Source organism: Nestor notabilis, unplaced genomic scaffold (genome assembly GCF_000696875.1).
Source record: "Nestor notabilis isolate BGI_N333 unplaced genomic scaffold, ASM69687v1 scaffold13394, whole genome shotgun sequence".
Lineage (NCBI taxonomy): Eukaryota > Metazoa > Chordata > Aves > Psittaciformes > Psittacidae > Nestor > Nestor notabilis.
In genome coordinates this window covers 11,078-27,105 of record NW_009925236.1, presented here as the reverse complement: position 1 = coordinate 27,105, position 16,028 = coordinate 11,078, and the positions used below count along the sequence as shown (strand labels likewise).

At 48.1% G+C, this 16,028-nt stretch overlaps 1 protein-coding gene across 1 annotated transcript; it reads left to right on the top strand.

The window, feature by feature from the left end:
* Nucleotides 1-6,754: 6,754 nt before the first annotated feature.
* LOC104404516 (phosphatidate cytidylyltransferase 2) lies at nucleotides 6,755-15,104 on the top strand (the record flags this gene model as incomplete). Its single annotated transcript, XM_010012962.1, has 12 exons — nucleotides 6,755-6,922; nucleotides 7,870-7,966; nucleotides 8,374-8,471; nucleotides 9,110-9,249; nucleotides 9,645-9,703; nucleotides 10,373-10,455; nucleotides 11,291-11,378; nucleotides 11,738-11,806; nucleotides 12,447-12,599; nucleotides 12,890-13,009; nucleotides 13,620-13,723; nucleotides 14,801-15,104. Coding segments are annotated over 12 exons (1,309 nt in total), but the record flags the coding sequence as incomplete, so codon positions are not given.
* Between the last annotated feature and the right edge of the window lie 924 nt (nucleotides 15,105-16,028).

Genomic DNA, 16,028 nt, shown 5'->3' with positions numbered 1-16,028 from the left:
CTTCTTCCCAAGCTACTTCCCACCCCCCACCCCCCCAAATGTTGCAGGTTGAGGTCAGTGTCAGTGCTCAAATGAGCTGCTTTGTATGTGAACGGTGTCTCTGCTTGTGCTTCCAAAGCCCTGTGCTTGCCATGATGTGCTGGGGGGGATTCCTGGGAATGCAGGAATGATGTTTCTCTTCCCAGCAGGGTGGAAAATTGAGGACTGATTTCACTGCCTGTCAAGCACATACCACATATTAGGTGGCAAGAAAAGCAGTTTATCTTCCTGCCTGCTTTTAATGAGCAGTGATTTGCAGCCAGGGTAGACCAGCCTTGGAGATACAACCATTTGGAAACCCACTTACATGAAGATGCAGTTTCACCAAGCGAATCTGTTTTTCCTTTCTGAAGGAAAAGGAATATTGCTACTTGTCTCTGTATTTGCCAGGACACCAATATTCTTTGTATTGGAAGAAAATTATTACTGTGCCTGTCAATAGCTCCCTTGTTTTCCACCCAGATGCAGTCTGTGTTACCATGTGGCCCTCCTGCTGATCTGCTTCCCTTGACTTTTCCCTGATTTATGTTTTCCAGGGTTATAAAGGACATGAATATTCATAGATTTCTCTGTAGAACAAGTGGTGCAATAGTCTGTAGGTTTATGATGGTAGCTGTGACTTCAGGAAACTACTGATTGGGGTTCCTCAGGGTTATAGCTAAACATACTGGTCCAAGTCCCACATGGCTCCTTTCCTTGCTAAGTTCCAATGTGAATCATGCACCCGCTGCTGCAGAGCTGTGTTTGTTCTCCCTCTTCTTCCTCACAGCTCTTCCAAAGCACAGCAGATCACGGTGTCTGTGCAGAACTGCAGCTCTGGGGCAGCCTCTTCCAGACACCAGTTCCAAGAGGTACTTCAGAGCTTTGCTTCCTTGTTTCTGTACATGTTTCTCTGTCTCTGCAGGAACAACAAAGTCTGACAGTGTGTAGATGGCACGGTAGCAGAGGGATGCCAGTTAGATCCAGGAGCACTGAAGCCTATGTCCAAAACATCTCCATCTCCATCACGTGTTCCAGAGGCGGAGGCAGGTTCCTTTCCTAGCAGGAGGAAATTCTGGGGGAATGCCAAAACCAGCAACCTATTGTATACAAAAGAGACCAAAAATAGCTTCTTGAAAAGACTTGTAGCCTGATGCGTTTTACCTTCTTGATTCCCTGGAATGAATGGATCCCAGAGTGGGTGCTGTGGTGAGGATTAACTTGTGCTGGGTGAGTCAGGGATATAGGACTTCACATGACTCATATTTGCTGACACTGAGATCAGGCTCTTTTATCAGGCTGTTGTGCTCCATGTAACCCCTGCATTCCTCCCATCACATCCCACCGCTGAGCTGAGCTTGGTTGTGATCGAAACAAAGCAGGTGGCTTTGGGAACATGGGATGGCAATGGGAGTTTTCTGTCTTTCACCCTTTGGAGCTTCTGAACCAAAAGGGACTATCCTATAATTAGGATATATCTTATAACAGGATGACTTTTTTGCCACCTCAGTGGCTCTGTCTGAGGGGGGTTTGCCTGTGGCACAGCAGCCGTCGGAGATGAGAAGGTGCCGTGTCAGTAAATCCCTGAAGAAGGGGAGATGGGAATGGAGCAGACAGTTTTCCCAGCTGTAGGAATTAAAATCACTTTGCCAAACATGGAGATTTTCGTAACTGACGATGCTGGGTTTGTATCCATTAGACTAATTATACTGGCCCTGATCCTGCAAATGTGCTCAGAGGTGAGAGTAGCAGAGGCTTTAGTGCAAATGGTGCCTGTTGTTCTAGCTGTCAGTTTTATTGCCTGAAGAAAAGAACTGTCTTTCTCTCTTGAGCAGTGTATTAGCATTTCCCATCACAGCTTTTGGTTCAAGTCTGGCAGGAAGTCTAAATAAAACAGCACCCTGCTTCAAGAAAGGTGCACAAATACTGGGATTTCTTGAATGAATTTAATGTGCCAGCATCGAATACTTCACTGTATCTCTGTATTGGGCTGAAAATTTTTGGCAGGGAGATTACTGCCTTGTTTCTATGACAACTGAGATCATGTCATGGATACTTGGGCATAAAACCCCATGTGCTCACAGCTTCGGCTGTGAGAAAGCCAGTTAAGCTATAAGCACAGATTTCTTCCTGCATGCTTGCAGGAGTTCAGTTTAAAGCAAGCCAAGACAACTCCTTTCTTTGTGTATCTTTCTTTAGGGTGATAAAATATTTGTTTGCAAATGTTGCTTGGATCTACTGGTTTCACAAATGCAAGCAAGTAGGTATCTGGTTTTTATCCCTGTGTTACTTGATTCTTTAGGTTAGATCTAAGGCAGAAGCTCTTCCCTGTGAGGGTGCTGAGGTGCTGGCACAGGGTGCCCAGAGAAGCTGTGGCTGCCCCATCCCTGGCAGTGTTCAAGGCCAGGCTGGACACAGGGGCTTGGAGCAACCTGCTCCAGTGGAAGGTGTCCCTGCCTGTGGCAGGGGTTGGAACTGGATGATCTTAAGATCCTTTCCAACTCAAAGCATTCTATGATAAGAAGCCTTCAATAATGAGATGATAAATTGAAGAAGGAGCTCTGGGCTTGCCTGCATTGCTGGACAGGCAGATTTGCCCAAGAAAGAGCCCTTCAATTCAATAACTCCGTGTTGGTAACAAAAGCCAGTAAAAGCTACTGCATCTGATTGTGTTTAAATGGGCTTAATGCTTCCCCTGTAAAAGAAATGGAAAAATAAAGCCAGATGCCAAGGTAACCGGAGGGAAAGATTGATTTGCTCTTACTGAGGGGTTTTAATTGTTTCGCAGCTCTGCACACCATGCACACAGATTGCTAACATCCACGTTTGCACTGAATGCTCTGCCCTGCTTCTGCCTGGGAGGAGAGAGGCAGAGGGACTAGCGATGACTGAACTAACAGGAAAAATTGGTGTGGGAGAGGTGTAGTAAGAGAACATGGAATAAACAGAGCTGGAGACAGCTATGTCCCAGTGCGGGAACACCAGTGGGAAGTGGTGGCATTGCTGAAGGATGATGGGGCTCAGTTTTTGTTTGGGCAGCATCTGGCTCAACCTGGTCAAAGAGTGAAGCTTTGAGGAACCAGTGTTGTGTTAGTTGCTACCTCAAAGTCATAGTTGCTTCAGGTGTGATCAGGGGGGTGTGTGAGGATCAGCCAGTGGTTAATAGCTCTGATTTTTAGGAAGAACCTGAACAGCAGCCAGAGAAAAAGGTCCGTGGAAGGGTAAAGGAGAGAGTCTGGTCTAGTGGCTGGGAAAGGAGGCAAGTCATGATGGCTGGGTTAACTTGCTGCAAGTGTGATTCTCTCCAGGCTTTTGTTTCAAGGGGAGAAAACGGCACAGAAGAGGCATCAGAAACCTGGTGTTCCTTAGGGAAGGAGCAGAATTGGTGATAGAACACCATCTCATAGACCTAGCTTCTCTGAAATGCTGCTTGTACTGGCATTGTGGGGCCCTCTGTTTGCAGTCTGTGGCTTAACAGAGCCCAAATCTGCTCTTTGCAGAGCTTAAATACTCACCAGTGATAGCCCTTGGCAAGCATCACTCCCTGTGTGTTTGCTGCTGCAAGCTGCTTTGCACAAAGCATGGCTCTGATGATTATCCTTTGGGATGGGGATCTGCCTGGCTTGGGTGGAGGACTAGTGGGGCAGCAGTGGAAACGTGCAGTGCAGAGGGTGTTACCAAGGCAATGCCACAGCTGGATTATGTAGCTCAGACCAGGGTGCATCACGCTGAGGTTTAAACAAGTTATTTAGCATCCTGCTCAGCTGTTCCAACTGGTGATTTGTAGGCTGCTGGTTGCAAGCTGCATAAAAGGTATAAAAATAGTGTTGATTACTGAGTCCTCTCCATTGCCTATATCTGGCACAATGTCCTATATAAACTTAACACTCCATTTCAGACAGAGAGCTAAGCAGGGGGGAGAGCTGAACCCTGACACAGTTGTTTTCAAAGTGAAGATACTCAAATACACATTAGCCCTCACTTGGGTGATTTCTTCCAGCAGGGAAAATGCTTTCTTCCACCTCCCATCAGGCTTAAATTAAGCAAGAGATGTGGCAGGAATGAGTCCTATGCTCAGTGTTGACCCCTAACAATGTCCCTTTATCTTGACACACCTCTTGGTCATCATCTTTGTACTCTCTGAAATAAGTGGTGATGTTTGTTGGAGCTGTGGGGATTGCAGTGTCTGTTGCACAACAGCACTGAGGATGAAGTGGGATGAGGGGAGCAGTGGGATGCGTGCGCTGTTGGACCCAGCCAGTGAGGCTTTGCTCCTGCTCTTGGACACCAAAACACTTTGGTGTCACACTGAAATCAGTGGATCAGGGAACTGGTGATGTGATTTACAGCTCTTTAACTGCAACATGGGTGTCTTGCAATGAGTGGAAGAAACCATCAGCTGGGCTGTGGCAACTGTTAGATTAGCTCAGTTGCAACATCAAATTCCTCTGCCTCTTGAGCTATGCGGTTGCTTTCATCCCTCGTGTTCTTGGCCAAGAAGGCATCAGTGCTCTTTCCCCTTCTTTTGGCCTCTGAGCACTTTGTGAAACTTCTGATCCTCTGGGCTGCAGGCAAGGAATAATTTGCACTTTGCCTTGCTCTGGGGAATAAAACACAGGGATGCTGCCTTGGATCTGCTTCCTCATCTCAGCGCTTAGTCCTTTTATCCAGATGAGCCTGGGAATTGTGCATGAAATGATGGATACTTGGACCGCATTAGAAACCTGCTTGAGGTTTGGGGTTTTAGCCTATACGGGTGATGATGGCTGCCCTGAGTACCCAGGCACTTCCTTGCCCATTTGATTTGAAGCAGTCACATTAAGTTTGCTTCTTTAGACATCTGCAACAAGAGAAGAAAAAGCCCCATTTCCTAAACATAATCCAGAAGACCAGAGGAGAAACTGAGTTTGGGCACACTGGAGCTGAAGCTTTTGCTGTTATTTGGATTGCCCACGGGGGAATTCTACAGAGAATCTTTTTCTTGGAGAAAGCATTGCAGTGAGAGGCTAAATACAGCGCTCTGATTTCCCCAAACCTGCCCAAGAACAGGGCCCTTGTGCTGTGCTATAGGATGCCAAATTCGTGATCTTCAGGGAGTCCCTGGCACTGTTCAAGGCCAGGTTGGACACAGGGGCTTGGAGCAACCTGCTCTAGTGGAAGGTGTCCGGGCCCGTGGCAGGAGTTGGAACTGGATGAGCTGTAAGGTCCCTTCCAACCCAAACCATCCCATGATTTCCAGTCTTTTTGCTTGCTGCCATCTGCAGCTGCCTGATGGATTTGATCTGTGGTGTGCTCCCAGCTAAACAGCACAAGCAGATTCTCCAGCTCAGTTAAAAACCAGCTAAAGAGAAGCCAAGCTGCATTTCTTTGCCAGCTCTCCAAACCCACACGGGGGCTGGCAGAGCCCTTTAGTTTTGCTTTCTTCTTCCTTCCCAGCGATGGGAATGGAAACAGCAAGTGCAGAGCAAGGCGGGAGGAGGTGGCACAGGATGTGTCTGGTGCAGTGGCCACTGCTTCGCTCATCCCCACAAGTCATTTCTGACATGACCATCATATTTTTAGTTGCCTCCACCTGACTGTGTCTAACTGGTGTGTTTTAAGAACCTGGCCTGCAGCCATTGATGTGTTACAGCTTGGGGAGCAATTATCTCTTCCTACCTTAAATAAGGGAGTTACTCAACTCTTGCAGCTGTAGTGAGCTACAACTTGGTTACACCAAACCAGCCCCAGCAGCTGCTTGTTTTGGTGGGGGTCCCCATTTCCAAGCACGGGGCAGTGCTGCCTGTGAGCCCAGAGGGATGAAGTCTCTTTGCTGAGTGTGTCAGCTTGGCTCCCTCCTTGTTTTTCCTTCAAACATGCTCTCCTTTCCGGGAGTTCTAAAATAGTCCATGGGCTGAGGCCAGCTCCTGGTGCCGAGTGCTCCCCTGGGAGCAGCCTTTTCCTTCCTTGCTGCAAGGGCTGAGGAGCACGATGAAGCTCTGCCACTGAAATGAGGGGGAAATGGGGAAGTTTGGATTAATCCTCTAGTGAGGAGCTGAACTGGAGGGAAAATTGCAACTGGGAAGAGGACGTGGGGCTGCCTGGAGGTCGCTTGTAATCCTTTCTCTACCACTGGCCTTCAGTAACCTCCTGCCTTGCCTGTATTTATTTACCTCTTAACTATAGGCCTGTGCTCTGAGCTCAGTGCTGGAGCAGTACAAGGGGTGGGGAAGGCACGTGTGTTTCTTTCCAATACATCAGGCCTCCTCTGTGGCCAGAGAGGATGGTTGGGTGAGGGTGATAAGCCATGCTCTTCCTCTTCAGCTATTTGAGGATGGGCTTGGTGTTATTTTTAGTGTCTGCGTGTGAAGTCAGCCTTGAGCCTGTCTGCTTGGAGGCCTTTCTTTCTAATTTGGGCAGGGTTGCATACTTGGAGATCTGCCTGGGGATGGGAGACCTTGTAAGAATTCCTGCTAACAAGCCCGTGTCCCTTAAACACTTGGAGATGCTTATTTATCAGCTGTGAGGCATCTTTACCTGTTCTTAGAGAACAGATCCTTTTCTCTGGTTGCTCCTGAGACTGATGGAGAGTAAAACCCCATTGTGTATGTCACCTAAACCAAATAATGTTGTTTCTCATGGGTATAACCCCGTGTAATACCTGGAATACTTGCTTTTCCTCTCCCATGCAGAAGCAGAGTGGTGGTGTTACATCCAGTGGGCTGGTCTGAGTTTCTTCAGAGTGTGCCTACTAAAGCTCTTTGTCTCTCTTTAACTTGCAGGAGTCTGAGTCTGAGAACAAGCTGGATGGAGAGACAGCATCAGACAGTGAAAGCAAATCTGAGTTTGGAGGATCCCCCCCGGTGCCAACATCAGATGACACTCCAGAGGTCCTCAACAGAGCCCTCTCCAACCTGTCCTCAAGGTACCACTCACTGAGCATCATCCCCCTCTGCTGCCAGGGTCCCTGCATGGTCACTGGAGCAGTGCTGGCCACAGCAGCATGGTGGTGGCTGCTGCAAGCTGAAGGAGCTGCTCTCAAGCACTGTGCTTTCCCTCCCTGGCATGCAGGAAGGTGCCCTCAAGCCACAGGAAACAAGATGACAGTGACACTGCCTGGGAGAGCAGAGCTCTCGAGGGTGCTGTGGTGGGAGAGGTCCCAAGAAGAAACTGGGAATGTTCTTTGCAGGCTGCTTTTTGAGGGAAAACATTTATATCGTGGGAGAAAGTGTCTCTCCTGGGTGTGCTGTGAGGAGAGGCTTGAAGCAGGGTGCTGAGGTGCTGGCACAGGGTGCCCAGAGGAGCTGTGGCTGCCCCATCCCTGGCAGTGTTCAAGGCCAGGCTGGACACAGGGGCTTGGAGCAACCTGCTCTAGTGGAAGGTGTCCCTGCCCATGGCAGGGGCTGGAGCTGGAGGAGCTTTAAAGTCTCTTTCAACCCAGACCGTTCTGTGATTTCATGATCTCCTGGAGAGCAGGGAGGGTACAACACACCAGGGCACGTGTCTGCTCTTGAAGAGGAGTGCAGGGATGGGTAATAGTCCCTATTTTATTAGAACTTACCATGCAGCTTGTCTGAGGTGTGTGAAGCCTTTGTCAGAGTGGGAACAGATGCTCTCCTGTCCCATTTCAGTGCCCTGGGAGACGCTCTGCACCTTGCTGATGCTTTCTGCATGGAGTGAGGGGAAGACTGAGCTGAACTGTAGCCTTGCAGCTGCTGCAAGCAGTGGATCAAGGTCTCTGCAGCACTGAAAGGAAGCTTGAGGTTTCTAGGGCTCAGCTTCCTTCCTGTGATATGCAGAGAACAGAAGTGCCATCTTGCTTCTTTGCTTTGTTTTGGCTTTCTCTAACATCTTTCCTTCTCTGTGGCTTAGATGGAAGAATTGGTGGGTGAGAGGCATCCTCACGCTGGCAATGATTACCTTCTTCTTCATCATCATCTACTTGGGACCCATGGTCTTAATGACAATAGTAAGTGCTTCAGAGAGATCCTGACATTCATGATGGTCAGGGGGAAGGTTGCTGGGACCAGTGGTGGGGTGGGCAGCTCAGAGCTGCATGTTGTAGAGATCCTTACTCCACTTGCTGGGTTTCTCCTTCCCTGGAGGAAACCTGGAAGAAACCTGTGGCTGCCTCCCCTGCTGGTCAGCGTTTGGTTGCAACTGAGACTAATACAAGGAGTTGTTAGAAACTTCCTGAAGAAGAAACAGGAGGGAAAAGCAACATGGGAAGCTTCCCATGTTAGATTAGGGGACTCTGCCAGACTAGTAGCAACTGTTAAAGTATCTTTTGCTTTACACATACATGGTTTTTATCTCTCTGGAGAAAGGGATGTTTAACCAACACTTATTAGAGCTTCTGCATGTCTTTTTGTGCAGGTGATGTGTGTCCAGATCAAATGTTTCCATGAGATTATCACTATTGGCTATAACGTGTACCACTCATATGACCTGCCCTGGTTCAGGACACTCAGCTGGTGAGTAAGGGGGCTGCTCCCCCCCTCCAGGATGCCTCCTCTCCTCACAGATCTTCTGGCTGCCACCACACCAGAGACCCTGGGATTGCTCTGTGTTGACCAGGGTCATGTGGAAGCAGGTCTTGTCAAAGAAAAGCCCCCACAGATCTTGAGAGATCAGTATCTTGAAAGAGCCTGTCTTGATAAAGGTTGTCCAGAGCTTTGAATCCCATGATCTGTGCAAGGGCCAGCATTGACAGGCATCACCTCTTGGAGATGGACATGGTTGCTTGAGCGGAATGGGAGTTTTTAGGTGAACACTTGGACATAAGGGCTGGGCAGAGGGCAGGACCAGTGCTTTGGGGCTGCTCAAGCTGCGGAGGCCTGTTGAGGAGTGCCACCTAAAGGCAGAAAGCCTTTGTGCAGCAGGAGGCCAATTCCAAATCCCATCCATGTGGGATCCATAGCAAAGCTATGCAGCAACTAGTTCAAATGCAGGTGACATTTCTGAACTGAAGGAAACCAAGTTCTGCTGTCACTTGAAGCAAGCCTGTTTGCAGTGGGCCAGAGCGATGGAAAGACCTCAGGGATTAGTGACTTTCTGTGTCTCTCCAGAAGCCTTTTGGGGTCCTGCTAACGTGGGTCTACATCCTTCCCAGGTACTTCCTGCTCTGTGTAAACTACTTCTTCTATGGTGAGACTGTGACAGATTACTTCTTCACCCTGGTTCAGAGGGAGGAGCCCCTGCGGATCCTCAGCAAATACCACCGCTTCATTTCTTTCACCCTCTACTTAACAGGTAGAGACCACGTTTTCTGTTGGTTCATCTTGGCTGGGCTGGAGGGGAGAAATGTCCTTGAGCTACTTTTGTCCAGAGCATTGTGTGCAGTACAGTATCCATAGCAAATGATCTCTGCTCTTCAAGTGATGCTGTAACTTGGGTGCATCGTTAGAGTATCTCTTACATGAGACTCTGTAGAAGAAGACTCCTTACTCGGTATGGGTCAGCCAGGCTTGATTGCTCCTTGTCCAAGTGTTACTTGTAGGCAATGGTATTTTGTGACTTCTGAAGTAGTGCATCTTCCCACTCCCCGTTGCTGCTCCCTAAGGAGCTGTGCAGTGTCATAGTAAAATAGCATTGCTTGCTGCTGGAGGTACATTCCCACCACTTACTGTCCTTCTGTCCCTCACCAGGTTTCTGCATGTTTGTCTTGAGTCTGGTGAAGAAACATTATCGCCTCCAATTCTACATGGTAAGGTTAAATGCAGGGCCTGGCTGCCCCCACTTGGAGGCAGAAGAAGTAATTAGGCTGCTTGAAAATGCTCTGTAGAGGACTAGGTGTCAGTAGCTGCTTCTGTGCTGGTTGTGCATTGTAATGCTGCCTGGAAGAGCAGAGGGTAGTTTTAGGAAGCTGGTTCTGACTGAATTTCCTCTGCTTTTGGGGATGCTATTAAGAAACTTCCTGCAAACTGAGCAGCCTGCACAAGGCTACTTGAGTCTTGCACCGAGGGTCGGTGGCCACCAGGGTTCATTTGTCCTCCTTTTCCCAAACATCAGGCAGGCATTGCTAGTGTTTGACAGTTGGAGCTAGTTTTGCTTTCCAGTTTATTCAGCACACGGGGATATGGCTTGGATATCTATCAGTCTCTTCTTATATAGTCAGAAAGCTGAGATGTGTGGGATGGCAGTGGGCTAAAGAGCATTTAGTCCAGCAGAAGTCTTCCCGATGAAGGTCATCTCTGGGATTGAGCTAAAGAACATGCCCATAAGTGACTGCTGGTGTTTGTCATGGTGAAGGTGCATGCTACAGCTGCACATCTCTGAGGTGTAGCTGCCAGCATCTGCTTGCTACAGCATCGCTGCCAGTGATGAGTATGGCAGTGTCTAGGCTGGCTGGACTGCTTGGTGTCTTCTCTTCCAGTTTGGATGGACCCATGTGACGTTGCTGATCGTTGTTACCCAGTCACACCTCATCATCCACAACCTCTTTGAAGGGATGATCTGGTGAGTTGCTGTGTGTTCCGAGTTGCTTTGATTTCTGCAAACTACTGACCATGTTTTGAGTTCAAACTGTTCTTCTACAAAAACAAATGGCCAAGGAGAAGGTGCTTCATGTGAGGGACTGACCTGTTCAGAATAGAAAAGATTGGTATCTCAGCAGTGTTGGACTTGGTTTGTGCTACTTGAGCAGCTCAGAGAGTTGTTGTAAAGAAGCATCTGGACATTGCTGTGGGGTGCAGGGACATTCCAGGCAGTGTCAGGCCTGCACAGATGCTTCCTCTTGATACCCACATCTAGCACATGATGGGCAAATGCTGCTCAGCACTTGATTTGGGGCAGTACCGTGGTAAAGCAGCACTGTGAAAGGAAGGAGACTGCAAACCTGTCACCTTACTCCAGCTGCTGTGGAGAGGGGAAACCCCTTTGGTGGGCTTGGCAAACTCAGCAGGGCCAGAAACTGATTTTGGCCACTTTAAGACTGCACATTCCTCTGTGTCACAACCAGGCCAGGGGACTTTGGGAGCTGCCTGCTTACAGCTAAAATGCACCCTCCCAGGGGTAGGGGAGTCTAACAAGGTGAGTGTCTAACAGCATGTCATATGTGGGAAAGAAAATGAGCTTAAATCAGGCCGTTCTGGGTACTCAACCTGCTTTTTAGTCCAGAGCACTAGAGTAACACCCCAGATTCCCTAGGAGCTTTATGGGGCTGCTCCTTACATTGCATTGGAGCAGGAGATGTTGGTGCACTGCAAAGCATCTTATGAAGCAACTACTCATTTGAGTCTTGGAGCTTTCTGATCTTGGCACTTCCCAATAGTTTGATTCTTCTCCCATCCAGGTTCATTGTCCCAATTTCCTGTGTGATCTGCAATGACATCATGGCGTACATGTTCGGGTTCTTCTTTGGCCGCACACCACTCATCAAGGTTTGGAACACTCTGGGGGACAAAACACCCATTTTGGCTTGTTTGGGTCTTCATCCTGTGTTTCCTCATCTCCAGTTTTGTGGCTGCTTGTGGGTCTGAAGCAAACCTCTAAGGTCTTTGAGGCTGTAAAGTTAAATCACAGAATCATTGAGGTGGGAAAAGACCTTTAGGGCATTAAGTCCAACCGGGAATGGATGAACCATGTCAGACTGAGATGTTAGTGTCTGCTTCTGACCAAACTCTGATTTGTTGGTTGTTGGCACTGATTTGTGTTGCCTCAGCAATTCCCAGGTGAGGAGGGGCTCCAGAGGTGTGTGGAGATCTATGGTTTGTAATTCCCCCTTTCCCTCTCTCTTCAGCTTTCCCCAAAGAAGACCTGGGAGGGGTTTATTGGAGGTTTTTTTGCCACCGTCTTGTTTGGATTGCTGGTAAGTAGCAACCATGGAGCTTCTGTCATTGTTCTCTTCCCTTCATAGGTGTTCTGTCTAGAAAATGCAGCCCAGCTTTAAGCACTCCAAGCTCTTGCCACAAGAGTCATGTTTCCCTGACTGACCAGGATTTGAACTGCCCATGGCTGTGTGCTGTGCTGCATGTGGATACTGCAGATGGAACAGCACTGCAGGAGGTTTTTAGCCTGTCTTAGACCCTGTGACACGTTCATTACAATAATTATCTGTGACATTTTCTCTCTGCTGCTGTCGGATGGATGCTGTGCATGATTTCCAGGCCTGCGTGGGGAATTCAGCACTCACGGAACATTCTTATCTGGGTTTATGATGATCTCTGTGTCTGCTTGGTTCTGTCCTCTCAGCCAAAGGTTTCCTGTCTCAGCCTGTCCATATGAGGCTCTGAGCACTGCTGGCTGAGCAGATGCACTTACTAAATGAAAATGCTCCCTCTGCCTTTAGCCAATTAGTGCTTCTCAGGAGAGTAATCTCCTTACTGAAGCTGGGAGTGTGGCTTGTCCCCTTGAGTGGCCTTTTCTCTTGAGATCAGCTCTGCCACATTGCTCAGGGAAATACTAATCCTGTTTTCTTTTGCTGTGTCCCTTTTCCCGTCTCCTGGAAGCTGTCCTACGTGATGTCTGGGTACCGGTGCTTCACCTGCCCTGTGGAGTTCAACAATGACACCAACAGCTTCACAGTGGACTGTGAGCCATCCGAGCTGTTCCAGCTACAGGAGTACAACATCCCTGTGGTGCTGCAGTCCGTGGTGGGCTGGGTAGGACTCTCTCTGCTTCTTGGATCTTATTTATTGGGATAGGAATACTAAGAAAAGAGATCAGGGCTTTATTTTGATGGTCTTCAAAGGGACATGACAAGGGATGATGGTACAAAAGGGGGAATTTAGTGGTGCTCTGTGTTGGCCGATGGCCCAAAGAAATGATCTAAAGTCTGGTGGGACATTAACCTACATGAAAACCAACTGACCTAAAGCCTGGAGAGCAGAGAAAGAGGGGCAAGTTCTGTTCTGATTGAAAAGCCTTCTCTGACATGATGTTCTTTCTGCAGAAGACAGTCCGGATGTACCCCTTCCAAATCCACAGCATCGCACTGTCTACTTTTGCCTCCCTCATTGGGCCATTTGGAGGCTTCTTTGCAAGTGGATTTAAGAGGGCCTTCAAAATCAAGGTGAGGATGGTGAAGGTCCTTTCCATTCTAGAAAGCAAAGACTAAATGGTTGCTACCACTCTAAATAGTCCCCGTGCTCCAAGAAGTGGCAGGCTGGGCACTTTGGGAAGGGATGGGTGCTTTGTTGGGTCACAGATGAAATGCCGGAGCAGGATCTAGGGTTTTTAACTGAATGGGGAGAGACTGTAACATTTCAAGTGGTATTTTAAATGCTGCTTTGGTGCAGATCTTGAGCTAGAGGAAGAAAGACCCAGTCAGGAAATTTTGCAATCTGAGGCTTCCCTTGATGTCTTGCACCCTGGTCTTATGTCTAAACAGTCTGTGTTCCGTTAAGATGCCTTGAAAGGCAAGATGGGCTTGCAAGAGATAAACATTGGCCTTCCTTGACCTTTGAGTTGATCTGAGTTAAGCCGTGATGTCCCTCAGGCACTGGTGGTCTTCCTAAAGGAGCAACTTCTAAAACCAGGGAGAGATTAAACAAAATATCTTCTTAATCTGACTTTTGCCTTCTGGAAAGAACTACTGCAAGGGTGTGAGTCTTGCACAGAGGTAGTAACTCAAGTACAGGGCATCTGAAACTGCTGAGTGCAATCCCTTCTGCTTTGCACAGGACTTTGCCAACACAATCCCAGGGCATGGAGGTATCATGGACCGCTTTGACTGTCAGTACCTGATGGCAACCTTTGTCAACGTGTACATCGCAAGCTTCATCAGGTATTTACTGCTTTGTGGGGAAGTCTGGGGGCTCTCTCTAACTCAGGTGATGTGCAGGCTTGTAATTGGAATCACAGGATCATAAAATAGCTTGGGTTGGAAGGGACCCTCAAAGCTCATGTAGTCAACCCCCCTGCAATGAGCAGGGACATCTTCAACTAGACCAGGTTACTCAGAGCCACATCCAGCCTGGCCTGGAATGTCTCCAAGGGATGGGGCATCCACCACCTCTCTGGGCAACCTGTGCCAGTGTTTTACCACCCTCATTGTAAGGAATTTCTTCCTTACATCCAGCCTGAATCTCCCTCTTTTAGTTTAAAACCATCACTCCTTGTCCTGTTGCACCAGGCTCTGCTAAAAGTCTCTCCCCATCTTTCTTACAGGCCCCTTTTAAGTACTGAAAGGCCACAACAAGGTCTCCTTGGTTCTCCAGGCTGAACAACCCCAACTCTCTCAGCCTTTCCTCATAGGAGAAATTGGAGACAGTTATTATCCCTGTTAGATCAATGTCTAAAAATACAAGACAAAGAGAGCAAATGGGGGCTTGAACAAGAGAAGCATGTTTTAGCAGGGTCATGCAAGCTGAAAGCACAATCCTCAATTCCCAAGGTCTGTTATTCCAGCCCCTCTGAAGCCCCTTTGGCATCCCTGTGGATCTTGAGAAGGGTTTCCAGAGTGGAATGAGCATAAAAATCTAGTTTTGTAGCATTTACAAGTATTCTGTGACCAAGCATAGAAGAGGACTTGTAGGTGCATAACAGATGTACTGAAAGAGGTGTGAGGAACTGTCTTTCTATGGCTGCCTTGAGTTTTGAGGGGGAGCATCTGCTGGAAAGGGAAGGTGCTCAGTGCTCTTGGAACAGATTGGGTTTGGGATTGAGTTTTTTTGTTTATTACAGTTCATCCTGAAGCCATCTCAACATCTGGAATAGTTAAGTTCCTTGGGTAGACATGTAGAAGGAATAGGCAACATGACTATTGCCTTTAACCTTTTATTTTGATTAAGCTGCATTTGGGATCCCAGATCATGGAGATTTAGCACTGTGACTCACTGCTAATGATGCTTTTATGTTTCAGAGGTCCCAACCCAAGCAAACTCATCCAGCAGTTCTTAACCTTGCGGCCAGACCAGCAGCTCCACATCTTCAACACACTAAAAGCACACCTTGTTGACAAAGGGATATTGGGTAGCTTGGAGGATGCATAGACAGTGGTGATTGGAACAGGACTGAAAACAAACCCACCTCCTCGAGGAAATTCCTGGCTCGCCTGATTTAAGACAATAACAAGGCCTCATTTCACTGTAACTTTTCTTCCTTTCTTGTTAAATGTTTGCATTTGTGGGGGTTTTTTAATAATAAATTTCTATAGCTTTGGTTCAAATGAGCAAATCTTGGGTTTGTAGCTAAAAGGAGCTCGGAAGGACTGTTGGGTGAAGTAGGAGGGTGTAACTGTCCTCGTGGGCTGTGCTTAACCTCGCTGCATGTGGGCAGAGCTGAACTTCTCCTGTGAGTGTGTTTCTGCAGGGAATGCACCAGCGTTGGCTGTTCCTGTGGGAGCCAGCAGGAAGGTGAAGCCGTGCAGCTCCTGCCACGCCAGGCTGTGGTCACGATGGCAACTCTGGGACCATCGTTGCTCCAGTGAGAACTGTGAGTGCAGTGTTTGTATTCCCAGCCAGCCACGTTCCTGCCTGTGTGCAGGCTCCTGCAGCCTGCACGGTGAGCACAAGGCTCCCTTCATTGGAAGAGGATCTTGCTCTAATCCAGCTCTTATTTCCTCTGCCCAGCCAGGCACTTGCATCTGTTTCACTTGCTGCTTCTTGCAGTGCCTCTCACATTTCCCACCCCTTATGGCTGATAGTTTGGCAAATAAGAGTTTTATAACTAATTAAACCAGAAAGAGAGTGAGGAAAAGGAGTGGAGAACCTGGTAGTTGCTTGTGGGAATGTGGGAGGTTCCAATTGCTTCAAAACTGAATGGAGTAAATAGGGTTTGAAAGAACATTGAAATCCTATTGAGTAATTCCTGCCAAGTAAGAACAACCCTTTAAATAACTTGGTTCATTTTCCCCCCATCAAATAACCTTTAAGCAACACTGAACCACGCTTTGATGGTTGGAAACCCCACACTGGGAGATTGTAACTAATCTGCGGAGCAGTTTCCAACTGTTCTTTCTCCTGCAGTTGCTGGTTGGGGCTCCAGCACCCCCTGGAGTTCTCAGTTGGGTATTTGGTTTTCCTTTCAGGGATCATGTCTATCACTTGTTTGTTACTTGAGTTCTAGATGTCATGCTGCTGAGTTGGTCA